At 46.0% G+C, this 20,089-nt stretch overlaps 1 protein-coding gene across 3 annotated transcripts in view; it reads right to left on the bottom strand.

Annotated features, from left to right (window-relative positions):
* Nucleotides 1-20,089, bottom strand: part of VPS16 (VPS16 core subunit of CORVET and HOPS complexes) — a 135,599-nt gene that overhangs the window by 32,438 nt on the left and 83,072 nt on the right. For all 3 annotated transcript variants that reach the window (XM_069985340.1, XM_069985341.1, XM_069985339.1), the window contains 2 exons: nt 7,845-7,953; nt 4,653-4,750 (listed from right to left, as the gene is read on the bottom strand). In XM_069985340.1, the coding sequence (XP_069841441.1) occupies nt 4,653-4,750; nt 7,845-7,953 (207 nt within the window). The remainder of the gene's footprint in view (nt 1-4,652; nt 4,751-7,844; nt 7,954-20,089) is intronic.

Below are 20,089 nucleotides of genomic sequence, written 5' to 3' on the forward strand. Positions count from 1 at the left end.
AAGTGGTCTCAGGCTCAGTCACATGACCACTCTGCCTGTGTTTCTTTACTTCCTGTAATGTCACGTTCCCTTTTTGTTTCTTGTTCCTGCCAGTGAGGGAACAGTGAGTCATCAGGTTGGTGGGGTTATGGCTCCACATTTCTTTAGCCACACCCCTTACATCTAACTAACATCTGAGCCCAGAAGAAACTGCAGCAGTAAGGACAGCATGACAGACTACAATCTCTGTACAGCACTGCAGCATAGGTTGGAGCTATAAACAGTAAATGAAGTAACTATGGGGGTAATTTATCAAAACTTGTGCAGAGGAACAGGGAAGCAGTTGCCCATAGCAACCAGACAGATTCCAGGTTTCATTTTTCAGGGCCTTTTTAAAAATGAAAGAAGCAATATGATTGGTTGCTATGGGTAACTGCTCCCCTGCACGGGCGTTGCTAAGTCTTCCCCTATATTGTTGCTATTGTAGTGTAAAGATGTACAGTGTTAGGGCAGTGCTGCTGCTGTGTGTAATATGGAGAGGAGAGATAATACTTCACCTCATGGCAGTCACCATTCTATCTATTTCTTACTGAGGTAAAGTTGCAGAAGAATTCTGGTTCTTTGAAACCCCACCCACCTGTAGTATTGCTACTGTAGTGTATATTTAATCCAGGACGACTACAACTCCTAACATGTACATCTGTGCTGGGGTTTGTAGTCCTACAACAGATAAGTGATTAAAAAAACTAGTTGATGTGATAACATAAGTAATTGGCAGACACTAAGGGTCTTATTCCACCGGACGAGCAACAACGTAAACGAACGCCGATCTGCTAGATCGGCGCTCGTTTACTGGGCCTATTCCACAGCCCCGATTATCGTGAAACAAGGGCTGCAGGGACATCGTTACCGATGTCCTTGCAGCCCTTGCTACATACATTACCTGTCCGGGCGCAGGTCTTCTTCTCCTGGTCCCTCGAGCCGCAGCAGCTTCGGAGCGGGGCTGTCTGAACTGACAGACCGCTCAGCCAATCGCTGGCCGCAGCGGTCCTGGCCAGTGATTGGCTTAGCGGTCTGTCAGTTCAGACAGCCCCGCTCCGAAGCCGATGCTGCTGCGCTGGACCGGGAGAAGAAGACCTGCGGCCCGGACAGGTAATCTATGGTTCTGCTGGAGTTGTCGGTCGCTGCCGCACACCGCTATTCAACCATAGCGATGCGCTGGTGGCGAACGACGATTTTAGCTCTGAACCTAAATGAACGATCAGCCGATCAGCTGATCGTTCTCTCTATTCCACAGAGCGAAAAATCGGCCATATCGGGCCGACTCGGCCGATTAACGCTCCTGTGGAATAGGTCCCTAAGCCACCATGCTGCTCAAAAGACACTTGTAGTAATACAGACATTTCCTGCCTATGGGTAGAGTGGGTGGAGATAGATTCAGAGAGGAGGGGGTGGAGCTATAGGCTTGCAGAGCTGTGATGTCACTGCTGACCCCTGTGACCTGGAAGTTCTTTATGTAGTCCAAAAAGCAGCAACAGAAGAGGACGACGAGGGACACAGGCGAGAAAAGGTTAGAGAAAACCACTAAGGGAAAGATTACAGATTATTTACATTTCCAATAGGAAAAAAATGTTGGACAACCTCTTTAAGCATAACTTAAAAAGAAATATTACACATACTGTCCACCTACATTTGGACCACAGTGTACCACCACCACTCCAAGATCTGTCATGTGGTCCGTTTAGCAGGTGATGCAGTTATAAAAAAACAACTTTTAAACTGGCGTGCCCTAAGGGAGTGGCCTAGATTGTGTATGCATTGGGCTGGCACAACCTCTCTGTCCCTCCTTACTGCCCTCCTCATCATTAGGAATGCTCCAGGCAGATTGCCTACTATTCGTCAGCTGTTTTAGCCCGGCAGATGGGCTGGATCGTTAAGACACCTGTGCAAATGTTCAGCATGGAGAAAATGTTCCAGTGGTATTCCTAATGATGGAGAGGGTGGGGAGGAGAGACGGAGGGATGGTGCAAAGTTAGGGCACAGATATTCTAACCCACTCTTGTAAAGCACGGGGCTGTGAGTTTAAAAGTTGTTTTTTAGGACAATAACTGCATCTACTGCTGAACGGACCCCAGGACAGATCTTGGATTAAAAGCAGCTATCCAAAGGTACAAGTGGTTTGGAGGGGTCAGATTGTGGGTACAGAGTCACTTCACTACTAATATAAATTATACAAAAAAGGCCTAGGATGGTTAACGTCTAGTATTAAATATTATATTTACAGTATATTGTTGCTATTATATTTAGATGCTCTGAATTGCTCACTTTATGTCCTATGGTCATAGTTATATCATCATTTTCTGTATGCTTGCAGCTGCCACTTGGGGTAGGTGCTCACTACAGAGAAAATTAATTAAGCTCCCCCCATAAAAAGCTATTCCCTAACCAGCTCAGTCCTACATTCAACCCCAGGTATCTTTCACCTCTGTTTTGGTGACTGGTGGTGGTCACACCATGCATAGACAGCCAGACTCTAATTTTCTATATTAAATGTCTTTATATATACAGTGGTACCTCGGTTCTCAAACTTAATTGGTTCCAGAAGGCAGTTTGAGAACCAAGCAGTTTGAAAACCGAGTGTCTTCCCATAGGAAATAATGTAAATGTGATTACTTGGTTCCAGCAGCCACCAATAATTACCTACAATACTCATTTATTACACTGATAAGTGCTCAGTATAATCACTACAGTACAGTACAGAACAGCACTATACTGTATAGTATATAGTATCACTATAGTACAGTAGTCACCAACTCCTCACCCATCCTTTACTGTATAGCGTCCCCCCCATCCAAGCACTGTAATGTATGGAAGATGGTGGTGCACTGCCTGTACTACTACTGCACTGTATATGCACTCCAGCAGTCTTATACAGCACTATACTGAATGTGAAGCCTCACCACTGCTTAACTCGCCAGGTACAACCCACCATCCACGCTCGCAAAAACGTTCGAAAAACGTTCGAAAACCGAGCAAAGTTCAAATTCCAAACACTACTTCTGGGTGAATTTTCATTCGAATACCAAGCAGTTCAAGTTCCAAAGTGTTCGAAAACCGAGGTATTAATATATATCACCAACTTATTATAGTGCCCGAACTGATTTGCGCACAGATTCCGCTCATACTGCGTTTCGAAGCCCTCGGCGGTGTGAGGTGTGCTATTTTTCTTTTCAAACAGATTTGTCGTTTTTAAGAAATTTACGTTTAAAGACCCTAATTTCCCATAGAAAATAATGGCCCATTGGAAAAAATGGCCACACTCTAACCGCTGACAGCCAATCACAGCCATATGCAAATAGCTGAAATATAGCAGCCAATTGGAACTCTAAGGTCTTGTCAGGCAATTTATCACACCATTCACAGTCACATGTCCACTATTGGCCAATAGAAGATGTAGAAGATGGAAGGTCCTTAACGATTTTGTCTCACATGAGTAAGATTGTCATGGTAACCGAGCAATGATCTTTACCATTATAAGTACCTATGTCACTCTTAAAGCGACCTGGGTCCCCTTGAGAGCGACCTGGGTCCCCTTGAGAGCGACCTGGGTCCAGGGCCGTCTTACCCATCGGGCATGGTAGGCGGCTACCCGGGGGCCCTTGCGTCCTAGGGGGCCTCTGCCCGCTGTCACAGCCGATGTGATACTCGGATAGAGGATTCCTCCTCCCCAAGTGCATTATTTTACATTTGGAAACGTTGAACTTCAATTTCCACTCTTCGCTCTTAAAGGGACCCATGTCGCTCCTAAAGGGACCCATGTCGCTCCTAAAGGGACCCATGTCGCTCCTAAAGGGACCCATGTCGCTCCTAAAGGGACCCATGTCGCTCCTAAAGGGACCCATGTCGCTCCTAAAGGGACCCATGTCGCTCCTAAAGGGACCCATGTCGCTCCTAAAGGGACCCATGTCGCTCCTAAAGGGACCCATGTCGCTCCTAAAGGGACCCATGTCGCTCCTAAAGGGACCCATGTCGCTCTTAAAGGGACCCATGTCGCTCTTAAAGGGACCCATGTCGCTCTTATAGTGACGGGGCCCAAGCTGCTCTTAAAGGGACGGGAGCCAAGTCGCTTTTAAAGGGATATGCACAAGAGGAGCCCGTGGGCATAGTTTCTCTTATGGCTTTTAAAGGGATGGCACCAGGGGTAAAGTTTCTCTTAAAGGGAAGTCACTGTTAAAGAGGCGCTCTTTTCAAGCACTATGTAGTTCCCTGGAAATGCAAATCTAGTTCCTTAATGCTGTTCAGTTTGTTGTTGTTCAAAATCAGTCCCTGTCCCTAAATCTAATCTGAATCTGAATGTTTTGGAGTATGGGTGGAAACCAGAATACCAGAGAAAATAAAAACATGCAGATGTTGTCCTATCTTTATGCAGCCCCTGAACATTTCCAAGCACTTAGCTAGAGAGAGGTTAACATTTGGAAGTGGGATAACCCCTTTAACTCAATGGGAAAAAAGCAAGATCGGCAAACAGAAAACAGAAAATTAGAGGAGGACTAATAAAATGAACACATAGGAAATAGAAAAAAAACAACATAGTGGGACATGCTTGTTACTCTGCAGTGACATACATTATTATTATTGTGTGCAACTTGATCACAAAACGTACATAGCATTACCTGTCTATATAAACTGAGAGCAATGGGGTGATTCTGTAAGGTCATGAAGAAATCGCCACGGTTGAATTCATGTTTCATGTAAGACACAACAGTGTAAACTAAAACAACAAATAAAATTAGTATGTTTCATGAGGTGGTAAAGCATTCTATAATTAGGTATATGAGTTAAAGAGGGGAACAAAAGGTGGTGAAGCATTCTAAACTTATTGTTGAGGGACTTTACTGGGGTAAAGGAGTCAACATGTTATTTTAGCCAAACCTCTTTAAGCAGATTGAAAACAGTTTGCTAACTCTTCTGTAGCATTAAAGGAGAATTCCAGACAGACTTCTTTTTTCACAAAATGTGCCAGGGAGGGGGGAGGATGAAAGAAACAACATATACTTACCTCCCCGGCTACAGCGCTGGTGCCTTGAAACCCCTGCTCTTCCCGGTTAGAGAGAATCTTGGAAGGGACTTTCCAGGCCTGTTCAGCCAGTCAGCAGCTGTTGCAGGGTCCAGCCTCTGTCGACTGGCTAAGTGGGTCTGACCCATCACATCCCAGGACCTCTCTCTAACCAGGAAGCGAACGGGGACTTTAGTGGCGGTATCCGGGCACCAGTGCTGGAGCTGGGCAATCTTCCTGGTTAGGACCTATCATGAGACACACTGACTACCTCACATGCGTGTTTTTCCCCAGAGGTCAGGTCCGTGCAGTCTGTGAAAAACACAAATCTAATAGATTTCTATGGGGAATCCATGCCATTTTCACATTCCGATCTGGCATCCGTGCAATCTGTAAAAAATGCGGATGTGAGGTAGTCAGTGTGTCACAAGACAGGTCCTCACCAGTAAAACTGTCCAATGATCATGTGACCTTTTTTAGGGGTTGGGCAAGCTAGTTATATTTTTTTTTTAAACTTTATTAAAACTAGTAAAGTACAATTTTAACGGATCTGTGAAAAACACAGGCACGGATGCATTCACTGATGGTTTTTCACCATTACAGAGGTAGATAGCGGCCTTCATCCAAGGACCTTGAAAATCAATGAACGTGTGAATGAGGCCTAAATCAAAGCCATATTAAAAAACATTCACAGTTCTAGTTAACATATCCATTTTATTATTTTGAAGGGAATTTTGTCCCATGACCCGTTACACTGATAAAGCTACTGGTGCCAGTTCTTCATGTTAATTTTTCTTTACCAGTTAAAGGGGACCAATCACTTAAAAAACACCTGTAACGGTATGGAAATGTGCTGTAGCAGCACCCAGCACACTTCCCAAACATGCTTCTACACCCCCCTCCCTGGAATGTACAGCCCGAAAACTTACTTCACAAAATTGTCGCCCTGTATATAAATTGCCCCCAAGTAGTCACACTGGGCGGTGAGCTGCGGCAAGTAGTCACGGTCCCCTGGGCGTTCTGGAGCGGTAATCACACCCCTCTGGGCGTGATTAGCCTGCATAATTATGGTGACGACACCGAGAGGCGCGCTGTCCCTAACATCAGCACGCCTACGTTCCTGCTGTGCGGCTCATGCGCAGTACAGCGGGTCCGGTCAGCGCCGTACTGCACAGGTGCAAAATAGACTCAAACTCATTGCCGGATCTCCAGCAACGAGTTCGAGGCTTTCTGCCCCTGCGCAGTACAGCGCGGACCGGACCCGCTGTACTGCGCATGAGCAGCACAGCAGGAACGTAGGCGTGCTGACGTAAGGGACAGAGCGCCTCTCGGTGACGTCGCCATAATTATGCAGACTTATCACGCCCAGAGGGGCGTGATTACCGCTCCGGAACGCCCAGGGGAACGTGACTACTTGGGGGCAATTTACATACGGGCGCCAAGTTTATAAAGTAAGTTTTCGGGCTGTACATTCCAGGGACGGGGGGTGTAAAAGAATGTTTGGGAAGTGTGCTGGGTGCTGCTACAGCACATTCCCATAGCATTACAGTTGTTTTTTAAGTGATTGGTTCCCTTTAAAGAAGACGTACAACTAAATTAAAGGAGAAGTCTGGCGAAAAATTTTATTAAAGTATTGTATTGCCCCCCAGAAGTTATACAAATAGCCAATATACACTAATCTAGATAGATAGGACACAATATACAGGAAATACTTCTAAAAGTGCTTTTTTTCCCTGCACTTACTACTGCATCAAGGCTTCACTTCCTGGATAAAATGGTGATGTCACGACCTGACTCCCAGAGCTGTGCTGACTGTGGCGGCTGGAGAGGAGGCTGAGCATCACTCTGCCATCATCCTCTCAAGCATCCACAGCCCACACAGCTCTAGGAGTCGGGTTGTGACATCACCATTTTATCGAGGAAGTGAAGCCTTGATGCAGTAATAAGTGCAGGGAAGAAAGCACTTTAGAAGCATTTTCCATATTAAGTGTATATTGGGGTTTGTATAACTTCTGGGGGGCAAAAAAATACTTAAATAAAATTTTTTGCCGGACTTCACCTTTAAATATCTATATAACATTGTGTCCTGAAAGTTTAACTGTCATTTAAATTTTTATTGCAGAAGTCAATAGTACAAGCAATTTTAAGAAATTAGGTTTTATTAGGCAATAATGGCCCTTTCTGTACTCAAAAAGCTGTTTAGTAGCCTCCTCCCTTCACTTCTTATCTGTTCATTATCAGGTAAAGTCATCCACATTATAGAGAAGCAAAGTGAAGATGGGTTTACTGTGTCTATTATAACCTATGCAGGGGGAAGGGAAATGAGTGGGCAGGAAGAGGAGACCAAAAGCCCTGCAGTTTGGAGACTGTCTGGGCACATAAAACACTGGATTCACGGGTCAGACTGCTCAGTGCTGGTCTGGAAACTTGCTGAGGTAAGATTGCAGGATGATATGCTGTGCAGGACTGCCCTTTCTTCTCTCAGTGCTCACTCAGTTCCAAAAACTATAATGGATATAGAAAACCTGCTTCTGAAGTGAGGGGGAATAAACAGCTTTCTGAATATAGAAGGAAACTCTTGCTTAATAAAACCTATTACAGACTTTCTTTAAATCGTTTCTACTATTGATACTTATTGATTTCTGCAGAGTGATATTTAAATGACATTTACAATCGAACTATAGTAACTACAGGTTAAACTGTACCCGTCTGAATTATAGTTCATAATTACAAAAGAAAAAAGGATGGCCGAATTTTAATTTCTTAGGTTTACATTCTACCTGTACATTCTATATACAGTATTACGTACCAAGGTCAGTGTCTCCACTTTCAATAGCTTTGCCAAGGGCAAGGTTACTCCTCTTCATCTTCAAAAGCAAAGGTACTTGATCCTCAGACTTAGGCTCATATTCTAAGAGCTAAAAAAAAGATAAACTATAATTCAAATTAATCCATTAATAATAATACACTGGGGGAATAATAAAGTTTGAATTACGTCTCATTGGTATCACAATATGTTAAGGATGTCACATTTTGTATATTTAGTGAAGCCATTACAATATGGCGCTGACCTTCTAAACATGTAGAGATGTTTACATTACTTAAAGGGGTTATCCAGTGCTACAAAAACATGGCCACTTTCTTTCCGATACAACACGACTCTTGTCTATTCACTTCAATGGAACTGAGCAGCAAAACCCCGCCCAAGCTGGAGAAAAAAGTAGGGCTGTCTCTGGAGAAAAGTGGCCATGTTTTTGTAGCGCTGGATAACCCCTTTAACCCCTAGACGACCCAGGATGTACCGGTACGCCCTGGGCTATTAAGCGCACTCCGGAGCGGAGCGTGCTTTATAGGAAGTGGGGGCCGGCAGCCTGGCCCTCACCGTTAATGACAGGCTGCATCGATCGCGCTGCAGCGTGTCTTAACCCCTAAACCCCTGTCACATACTGATCAGGACCCCCGCAGCATGACTGCGGGGGTCCTGATCGTTTTAACGGACCGCCGGAGGTCTCTCACCTTCCTCTGTGCAGTCCAATCGGCGCTCTGATGATTAAGTCTGCCACAGGCAGGCTTAATCAGCAGAGCGCCTATCACACTGATCAATGCTATGCCTATGGCATAGCAATGATTAGTGTGTATAATCTAATAATTGTATGTAAAAGTACCCCAAGGGGACTTAAAATGTGTAAAAAAAAAGAAAAAAGTAAAAAACTGTCTCTAAAAATTACATACAGCCCCATAGGTGAAAAAAATTATGAAAAAGTAGGTGAAAAAGTTATAAGCGTCACAATAGGCCCATTTTATTAATAATTAATTGCAAAAAAAAAAAAAAAAGGTTTTCATTAAAATATATAACAGGGGTCCTCAACTGGCGGACCGCGGTCCGAACCCGGACCGCGGAGGCCAGCTGTCCGGACCCCTGGTCAGACCTCCTAACCGCCCCGGATCCGGTCCGTCCCGCTCCCCACCGCACTGCCTCCCGCCCCATAGGCGTACTGTCCTTAGATGTCAGTACGCCTGTGAGGCTGGGGGCAGTGTCGGTCCGGCCCCCGGCTGATACGCGCTCTGTAGGGATGTCCCGGGGATTCCCCAGCAGAGCGAGCACCACAGACCTCAGTGTACGCTGCCGGCCTGTCCTTCCCGGAAGTGCAGGCCGGCGGCGTACGCTGAGGTCACTGATGCGCGCTCTGCTGGGGAATCCCCGGGACATCCCTACAGAGCGCGTATCAGCCGGGGGCCGGACCGACGGGAAGAGAAGAAGACAGGTGCGGTGGGGAACGAGGTGCTAGGTGAGTTGTTTTTGTTATTTTTTTTTCTGTCTGGGGGGCATCTACAAGGGGAGAGCGCACAGGTGGACTATATACTACAGGGGGGACCTCACAGGGGGCTATATACTACTGAGGGGGCTATATACTACTGGGGGGAGCGCACAGGGGGCTATATACTACAGGGGGGACCTCACAGGGGGTTATATACTACTGAGGGGGCTATATACTACTGGGGGGACCTCACAGGGGCTATATACTACAGGGGGAAAGCACAAGGGGGGCTATATACTACTGGGGGGAGAGCACAGGGGCGCTATATACTACTGGGGGGACCTCACAGGGGGCTATATACTACTGAGGGGGCTATATACTACTGGGGGGAGTGCACAGGGGGCTATATACTACAGGGGGGACCTCACAGGGGGTTATATACTACAGGGGGGACCTCACAGGGGGCTATATACTACTGAGGGGGCTATATACTACTGGGGGGAGCGCACAGGGGGTTATATACTACAGGGGGGACCTCACAGGGGCTATATACTACAGGGGGAAAGCACAAGGGGGGCTATATACTACTGGGGGGAGAGCACAGGGGCGCTATATACTACTGGGGGGAGCTCACAGGGGGCTATATACTACAGGGGGACAGCACATGGGGGGGCTATATACTACAGGTGGAGCTCACAGGGGGCTATATACTACAGGGGGGAGCTCACAGGGGGGCTATATACTACTTGGGGGGAGCTCACGGGGGCTATATACTACTGGGGGGAGCTCACAGGGGGCTATATACTACAGGGGGAGAGCACAGGGGGGCTATATACTACTGGGGGGAGCTCACAGGGGGCTATATACTACTGGGGGACAGCGCACAGGGGGCTATATACTACAGGGGGAGAGCGCACAGGGGGGCTATATACTACTGGGGGGAGCTCACAGGGGGCTATATTCTACAGGGGGAGAGCGCACGGGGAGGCTATATACTACTGGGGGGAGCTCACAGGGGGCTATATACTACAGGGGGAGAGCGCACAGGGGGGCTATATACTACTGGGGGAGCAACAGGGGGCTATATACTACTGAAGGAGAGCGCACAGGGGGGGCTATACACTACTGGGGGAGCAACAGGGTGGCTATATACTACCAGGGCAGTCACTCCCTTTGTACCTTATATCAAAGGCTTGGTGAGAGAGAAAAAAATGCCAATTTTCCCGCTAATAAGCAGTAATTCTGTATATAAATAGTTGAACGTTTGTGACAAAGTAACAAAACACGTTTCCTACTGATGTTCAGCTCGGACCTTCACCTGACAATAGACCCCGGTAAGTGGACCTTCACTAAAAGTTGTTGAGTACCCCTGATATATAATATATATAACATTAGAAAATGTGTAAACCTGCATATGGTTGTGTTCGAAACTGACCAATAGAATAAATGGTATGTCGCTTTTACCATATAGTGCATTACGTAGACACAAGAACCTCCCAAAAGTTACCATATTGCATTCTTTAAGATTTCACCCATTTAAACCTTCATAAATAATAATTTTGGGGTTCCATCATACATGTTATGGGGTTCACCCCTTGAAAAAGGCTACGCCAAAACGTGCGTCGGGGTGAGGGCAGCCGGTGGACACTTGGATCTTTTCACCACTGATGGCATTATACTCTGTTTATCACTATTGTGTATATCATGGACTTGGTTATACATTACTAGGATGTTCCTCATTACTTATAGCACTTTGCCTTTTTTATGATATTTGAATTGTTTCTCAGTTTCACTGTGTCCTTACTTAAATAACTTATTTATTTATACATCTATTTATTGTGTCCACCTGCAGCAGCCTCCTCGTGTATGTTTGTTTTTTTTAACATTCTATTCAGCCCTGTTTCATTGCTTATTGATTACCATGAATTATTACTATCATGTTGTATTTTTAACAATAAAATTTATATGTGTTGTAATATATTAGAGGTTCAGTTTTTTTCTGTATCGGTGCATAGTTGTGACTAGAACCCAAGTTCTTTATTATTTTGATATCTATTCCCCATATGTTAGAGTAGTATAGGTAGTCTCTTGTATGGTGGAGTTCTGCATATCTTGTATATGTGTTATACAAGTTATGGTAGAATGAAAGATGCCACAAAGTACAACTACTCCTGTAAAAAACAAACACTTACATGGCTCTGTAGATAGAAAACTGAAAGTGCTAGAGCTCTTAGAAGGGGGGGAGGAAAAAACGAAAACACAAAAATGAAAATTTGCGCGGTCCACTGGGTCATTTTGGGCTTGGTTCTCAAAGGGTTAAAGGGAATGTGTCGCAAAGTTAAAAAATTTTTCGTTAGTAAACGCTATTGCTATGTAACTAACTCCTTTTGCACCTCAGTCAATGAAGTACTGACACAAGCCTTAGTAGTAGGAAACATGCCCCCAAAATATACAAAGTGACTGCATCTTTGAATAAAGGAGATTCACCTTAATCATCAATGTTTAAGGAGGTTTGATTCTCAGTGCGCACTATAAATGTTGTAAATTGTAATTTGGAACAGAGAGTCAATATGACAGCACATTTGAGGTTCATCCATAACAGTTGTCCCCCAACAGAGGCCAAGGAACAAGAGCCCGGATGATAAGCTGCAATGAAAACATTCACACTGTTCTGACACAAACAAATAGAGACTGTAGCTTCAAGATAAGGAGATAATTTGAGTTCCGAATCTCATGCATATATGATTGGGATAGAAGTGATAATAATGGTTCCCGATCTCAGGCATGCAACCTACTGTTTTGCTACAAAAAATTCTAAAAGGAATCACTGTGTTGATGTATTTGTGTTGATATTAACCCCTTAAGGACAGAGCCTGAAATGGCCTTAATGACAGAGACAAATTTTATGAATATGACCTGTGTCACTTTAGTCATTAATAACTTCGGGATGCTTTTACCTATCCGGCTGATTCGGAGATTGTTTTCTCGTGACATATTGTACTTTACATTTCTGGTAAATTGGAGTCGATACTCATAACAAATCTTTATGAAAAAAACCAAAATAATGTGAAAAAATTTGAAAAAATGCATTTTTCCAACTTTGAAACTTTTTTGCGTATACAGAAAGTGGTTATACCACATAAATTATATATTAAATAGCATTAGCAACATGTCTACTTTATGTTGGCGGCATTTATTAAACTATCTTTCATTTTTTTTAGACAATAGGGAGCTTAAAACATTAGCAGCAAATTTCCAAATTTTCAGTAAAATTTCAAAATCAGATATTTTTAGGGACCTGTTCAGGTTTAAAGTTTATTTGAGGGGCCTGTGTGTTAGAAAGCCCCACAAAGCACCCCATTTCAGAAACTGCACCCCCCAAACTCTGCAAAAGCATATCCAGAAAGTGTTTTAACCCTTTAGGGGAGTCACAGAAATAAAAGCTAAGTGTGTAAGGAATTTGAAAACTTTAATTTTCTGTGCAGAGATTTTATTGTAATCCAATATTTTTCATAATTATAAACCTATTATCAGAGAAATGCACCCCAATAATTATTGTCCCGTTTCTGCAGTTTATAGAAATACCCCATATGTGACCCTATTGCGCTATTTGACGCAACCACAAGCCTCAGATATAAGGGAGCGCCTAGTGAATTTCAACGCCGGTACACTACGCTACCCCCCAGACACGTCACTGGATGATGAGGATGAATGGAGGAAAGAAGGATCCCCCCATTCATCCTTACTGGCTGTTTCGGTGTCGGAGGCAATAATAACGTATGCGTCCGACACCGAAAACACCCTGGGGGCCATCTTTATATGGGGACTAGTATATGGGGTATGTAGTGGTGTAGTGTCAAACTTTATTCAATGTAGTGTAGTGTGGTGTAATGTAGTGTTTTTTACGTGTTTTTTTACAGTAAGTATAAAAAAAAAAACCTACGCCAAAAAGGAGTTGCTGATAAATGCCGCACTTATGTGCGGCACTTATAAGCAGACCGTGGCAGTAGAATATAGAAAAAAAAACACCCTACGCCAAAAAGGAGAAGTTGCTGATTAGCAGCGCACTTTCGTGCGATGCTGATCAACACTCAGCGGCGATAGGGTGCGGAAAATAGAAAAAAAAAAACTTTTTCTACATTCTGAACATCCCTGTAGCTGCTGATAAGTGTATTACACATATCAGCCGCTAGAGGGCAGCAGAGCGCAAAATACGGAAAAAGCCGACGCTGGAGCCGAAAATAGCCGAGAGAAGCCGAACGTGACGTCACGGAGGAAGCCGAAGACCCGAACGAACACGAGGACGCCGCGAACCCGGAAGACGCCGATCAGGAGCCCGGGACCAGGGCCGCTTTAACCAGAGGGCACATGGTGCACGTGCACCGGGCCCACTGGTTAAAGGGGCCCCCCCGAGCAGGCCGGCCGTTGCTATGTGCGACCTGTGCGGTCGCACAGGGCTCCGGCCACCAGCCTGTCTGGGGGGAGCGCCATGGATGGGTAATCTACTTACCCCTCCATGGCGCCCCCTGCAGGCCCCCCCCCGTCCGCCGCTGCTGCCGCTGCTGCGGCGCTTCAGCGGCAGCGTTACTGACAGAGAGAGAGCCATTGGCTCCCTCCCTGTCAGTCACTCTTGTGGCCGCACTTCCTGTGGTCACAAGAGACCGCACTGTCCCTCTAGCAACCGACGTCACTGGAGCGTCGGCGCGAGGGTAAGGGGAGTGCAGCCTCTTGTGACCGCAGGAAGTGCGGCCACAAGAGGGAAGAGAAGAGGAACGCGTGGACCTAGGTGAGTAACAGTGTTTATTTTTTTCAATGTTATATGGGAGGGGGAGCACATATACTATGGGGGAGCACAGGGGGCTATATACTATGGGGGGCACAGGGGGCTATATACTATGGGGAGCACAGGGGGCTATATACTATGGGGGAGCACAGGGGGCTATATACTATGGGGGAGCACAGGGGGCTATATACTATGGGGGAGCACAGGGGGCTATATACTATGGGGGAGCACAGGGGGCTATATACTATGGGGGAGCACAGGGGAGCTATATACTATGGGGGAGCACAGGGGAGCCTTATACTACTGGGGAGCACAGGGGAGCTATATACTATGGGGGAGCACAGGGGAGCTATATACTATGGGGAGCACAGGGGAGCTATATACTATGGGGGAGCACAGGGGGCTATATACTATTGGGGAGCACAGGGGGCTATATACTATGTAGGAGCACAGGGGGCTATACACTATGGGGGAGCACAGGGGGCTATATACTATGGGGGAGCACAGGGGGCTATATACTATGGGGGAGCACAGGGGGCTATATACTATGGGGGAGCACAGGGGGCTATATACTATGGGGGAGCACAGGGGGCTATATACTATGGGGGAGCACAGGGGGCTATATACTATGGGGGAGCACAGGGGAGCTATATACTATGGGGGAGCACAGGGGGCTATATACTATGGGGGAGCACAGGGGAGCTATATACTATGGGGGAGCACAGGGGGCTATATACTATGGGGCAGCACAGGGGGCTATATACTATGGGGGAGCACAGGGGAGCTATATACTATGGGGGAGCACAGGGGGCTATATACTATGGGGGAGCACAGGGGGCTATATACTATGGGGGAGCACAGGGGGCTATATACTATGGGGGAGCACAGGGGAGCTATATACTATGGGGGAGCACAGGGGAGCCTTATACTACTGGGGAGCACAGGGGAGCTGTATACTATGGGGGAGCACAGGGGGCTATATTCTACTGGGGAGCACAGGGGGCTATATACTATGGGGGAGCACAGGGGGCTATATACTATGGGGTAGCACAGGGGGCTATATACTATGGGGGAGCACAGGGGAGCTATATACTATGGGGGAGCACAGGGGGCTATATACTATGGGGGAGCACAGCGGGCTATATACTATGGGGGAGCACAGGGGAGCTATATACTATGGGGGAGCACAGGGGAGCCTTATACTACTGGGGAGCACAGGGGAGCTATATACTATGGGGGAGCACAGGGGGCTATATTCTACTGGGGAGCACAGGGGGCTATATACTATGGGGGAGCACAGGGGAGCTATATACTATGGGGGAGCACAGGGGAGCTATATACTATGGGGGAGCACAGGGGGCTATATTCTACTGGGGAGCACAGGGGGCTATATACTATGGGGGAGCTATATACTATGGGGGAGCACAGGGGGCTATATTCTACTGGGGAGCACAGGGGGCTATATACTATGGGGGAGCTATATACTATGGGGAGCACAGGGGGCTATATACTATGGGGGAGCACAGGGGGCTATATACTATGGGGGAGTACAGGGGGCTATATACTATGGGGGAGCACAGGGGGCTATATACTATGGGGGAGCACAGGGGGCTATATACTATGGGGGAGCACAGGGGGCTATATACTATGTAGGAGCACAGGGGGCTATACACTATGGGGGAGTACAGGGGGCTATATACTATGGGGGAGCACAGGGGGCTATATACTATGGGGGAGCACAGGGGGCTATATACTATGGGGGAGCAGAGAGGGCTATATACTATGGGGGAGCACAGGGGGGTATATACTATTGGGGGGAGAGCACAGGGGGGCTATATAATATTGGGGGGAGAGCACAGGGGGGGCTATATACTATTGTGGGAGAGCACAGGGGGGCTATATACTATTGTGGGAGAGCACGGGGGGCTATATACTAATGGGAGAGCGCACAGGGGGGCTATATACTATTTGGGAGCACAGGGGTCTATTTACTATGGGGGAGAGCACAGGGGGGCTGTATATTGGGGAGAGCATAGGGGGGCTATATACTATTGGGGAGAGCACAGGGGGGCTATATACTATTGGGGGGAGAGCACAGGGGGGCTATATACTATTGTGGGAGAGCACAGGGGGCTATATACTATTGGGGGAGAGCACAGGGGGGCTATATACTACTGGGGAGAGTGCACAGGGGGGCTATATACTAATGGGGAAGCGCACAGGAGGGCTGTATATAACTGGAGGAGCACATGAGGGTCTATATACTACAGGGACACCTTAAAACTATGGAGGCACAGAGGGGTGTAACTATGTAGGGGTACAGAGGGGTGTAACTACTGTATAGGGGTACAAGGGACCTAACTACTGTATGTGTTGGAGCCTTAAATATTTGTCTGGCAGATTCTGGAGAGAAGATTCACAGCCAGGAGAAGACTTCAAGGTGGCCCAGGCTGGATGGAGAGAAAAAGAAAAGGTGACAGACTCTGATCGGAGAAGACGCCCCCGGTGAGTCACTGGATGTAACTGCACTCTGTTATAGGATTGTAGTGTTAGGGGTCATGATGTGGCGGTATTATGTAATGGTATCATTGGTAATATCTTTCTGTTTTGTTTAGTGCAGTTTTTATGTAATATGTAATCACTGTATGGTGGAAATAGTGTTATAAGGTAACTACTGTATGTATTGGGGCTCTTGATACAGTGTGGGGGCAAATTCAGTACATTATACAATGTGCCAAAAGGGAAGGGGGGGGGCCCACTCTTGAGGGCTGTGCACTGGGCCCACCAATGTATTAAAACGGCCCTGCCCGGGACAGGTGAGTAATGTACAAATACCTGCTCTGGAGCCCTCGGCTACCTAGCTGAGGGGTCCAGGGCAGGTATTTACTATTTTGTGGGACTCTGATCCCCGTGCCACGGTGACCACCATTACTTTTTACAGTAATGGTGGTCGGTGCCGTCCTCGGACAGCACCGACCGCCATTTTTTTCCGGGTCATCGGGTCACCGATGACCCGGAAAGGATCCGATCGCCGCTATAGGCTGATCTGAATTGATCAGCCTATAGCGGCGATCGTAAGCACGGGGGGTGTTAACCACCCCCCGTGCCGAGAAGCTAAGATGGCCTGCTATGATTTATAGCAGGCCATCTTCCCCGACCGCTGTGTGTGAACACACAGCGATCGGGGAAACATCGGGCGTACCTATACGCCCGTTTGCGTTAAAGCCCACCCTGCGGGGGCGTATAGGTGCGCCCGATGTCGTTAAGGGGTTAAAGAGAGATGTGCAAAGCCAACACTGTGAGCAAGCCAATATATATATATACACACTACCATTCAAAAGTTTGGGGTCACATTGAAATGTCCTTATTTTTAAAGGAAAATCACTGTACTTTTCAATGAAGATAACTTTAAACTAGTCCTAACTTAAAAGAAATACACTCTATACATTGCTAATGTGGTAAATGACTATTCTAGCTGCAAATGTCTGGTTTTTGGTGCAATATCTACATAGGTGTATAGAGGCCCATTTCCAGCAACTATCACTCCAGTGTTCTAATGGTACAATGTGTTTGCTCATTGGCTCAAAGGGCTAATTGATGATTAGAAAACCCTTAAGCAATCATATTCACACATCTGAAAACAGTCTAGCTCGTTACAGAAGCTACAAAACTGACCTTCCTTTGAGCAGATTGAATTTCTGGAGCATCACATTTGTGGGGTCAATTAAACGCTCAAAATGGCCAGAAAAAGAGAACTTTCATCTGAAACTCGACAGTCTATTCTTGTTCTTAAAAATGAAGGCTATTCCATGCGAGACATTGCTAAGAAATTGAAGATTTGCTACAACGGTGTGTACTACTCCCATCAGAGGACAGCACAAACAGGCTCTAACCAGAGTAGAAAAAGAAGTGGGAGGCCGCGTTCCAAAACTAAGCACAGATAAGATAAGCACATTAGACTCTCTAGTTTGAGAAATAGACTCCTCACAGGTCCTCAACTGGCATCTTCATGAAATAGTACCCGCAAAACACCAGTGTCAACATCTACAGTGAAGAGGCAGCTGCGGGATTTTGGGCATCAGGGCAGAGTGGCAAAGAAAAAGCCATATCTGAGACTGGCCAATAAAAGGAAAAGATTAAGATGGGCAAAAGAACACAGACATTGGACAGAGGAAGGCTAGAAAAAAGTGTTGTGGACGGATGAATCCAAGTTTGAGGTGTTTGGATCACAAAGAAGAACGTTTGTGAGACGCAGAACAAATGAAAAGATGCTGGAAGAATGCCTGACGCCATCTGTTAAGCATGGTGGTGGTAATGTGATGGTCTGGGGTTGCTTTGGTGCTGGTAAAGTGGGAGGTTTGTACAGGGTAAAAGGGATTCTGAATAAGGAAGGCTATCACCTAATTTTGCAACGCCATGCCATACCCAGTGGACAGTGCTTGATTGGAGCCAATTTCATCCGACAACAGGACAATGACCCTAAACACCTCAAAATTGTGCAAGAACTATTTACAGCAGAAGCAGGCAGCTGGTATTCTTTCGGTAATGGTTTCGCCAGCGCAGTCACCAGATCTGAACCCCATTGAGCTGTTGTGGGGACAGCTTGACCGTATGGTACGCCAGAAGTGCCCATCCAACCAATCCAACTTGTGGGAGCTGCTTCTAGAAGCGTGGGGTGCAATTTCTCCAGCTTACCTCAACAGATTAATAGCTAGAATGCCAAAGGTGTGCAATGCTGTAATTGCTGCAAAAGGTGGATTTTTTGACGAAAGCAAAGTTTGATGTAAAAACAATGTTAATTCAAATACAAATCATTATTTCTAACCTTGTCAATGTCTTGACTCTATTTTCTATTCATTTCACAACGTATGGCGGTGAAGAAGTGTGACTTTTTATGGAAAACACTAAATTGTTTGGGTGACCCCAAACTTTTGAACGGTAGTGTATATAACAGTTATTATAGTTAATACCTGAAGTCCTGAAGTCCACACCCATTCCCAAAACGAGAAAACGATTACAAGTTACAATTCCCCCTAAGTTCAGGGAGCTGAGTAGAATCACTGAATCACTGTCAATGACACCACTTTATTTGCTGAGGTAGAGAAAAAACAAAGGGCACAGGTTAGGCTGGGTTCACGCTGCATTTTGCAATTCGTTTAAAAGGGTTGTCCAGCACTACAAAAACATGGCCACTTTCCCCCTACTGTTGTCTCTAGATTGGGTGGGGTTTTGAAACTCAGTTTCATTGAAGAAAATGGAGCTTAATTGCAAAGTGGCCATGTTTTTGTAGCGCTGGATAACTCCTTTAACATATAAGTTTTGTGGAAAAAACAGATGCAAAAATGGATGCAATTGTGTATTATCCGTTTGGATCAGTTTTCCAATGACTTCCACCTTTCACCTGTGCTTAACTAGCAGTTTCGCTTATCTTATCCTGCTGACTTGAACTGCTCCAGGTCATGCGAACCAACCACTTCCGGCTGCTTTTTTGCAAGGCCCCGCCATCTTACTGTGGCCCACATCCTCACCTTGCTTGCATATATGCGACTTTTTAATAACTTTTTATTGGATTGGATGAGACCAAAAATGTGCAATTTTTTTTGCGCTTACACTTTTTATAGTGAATGATCAGGTATGTGATAATTTAATAATTTGCCCGATTACATATGCGCCGATATTAAATAGTTTATTTGTTTCTATTTATAAAATGGGAAAAGGGGGGTGATTCAAACTTAACATGGGAAGGGGCTTTTTTATTATTAAAAAGACTTTTTTTTTTTAAATTAATCTACATCATGTACACCCTGTAGTGTCATAACGTAGGATGCACCTGCTCACTCGCTCGCTCCCTCCTCCCCCGTCCTCTGCTGGAAGCCTCCTGCTATGGAGCCATTCTGCCCTGCAGCAGTCAGAGGAGTCCTTTGGTGGAACAGTTCGGGGAGATCGCCCGCTTTGGACTGTTTGATGGAATGGCTGGTTGTAGCACCGAGAGAGCAGACGGACTTGATGGAC

This window comes from Dendropsophus ebraccatus, chromosome 9 (assembly GCF_027789765.1).
Source record: "Dendropsophus ebraccatus isolate aDenEbr1 chromosome 9, aDenEbr1.pat, whole genome shotgun sequence".
In the NCBI taxonomy this organism is placed as follows: domain Eukaryota; kingdom Metazoa; phylum Chordata; class Amphibia; order Anura; family Hylidae; genus Dendropsophus; species Dendropsophus ebraccatus.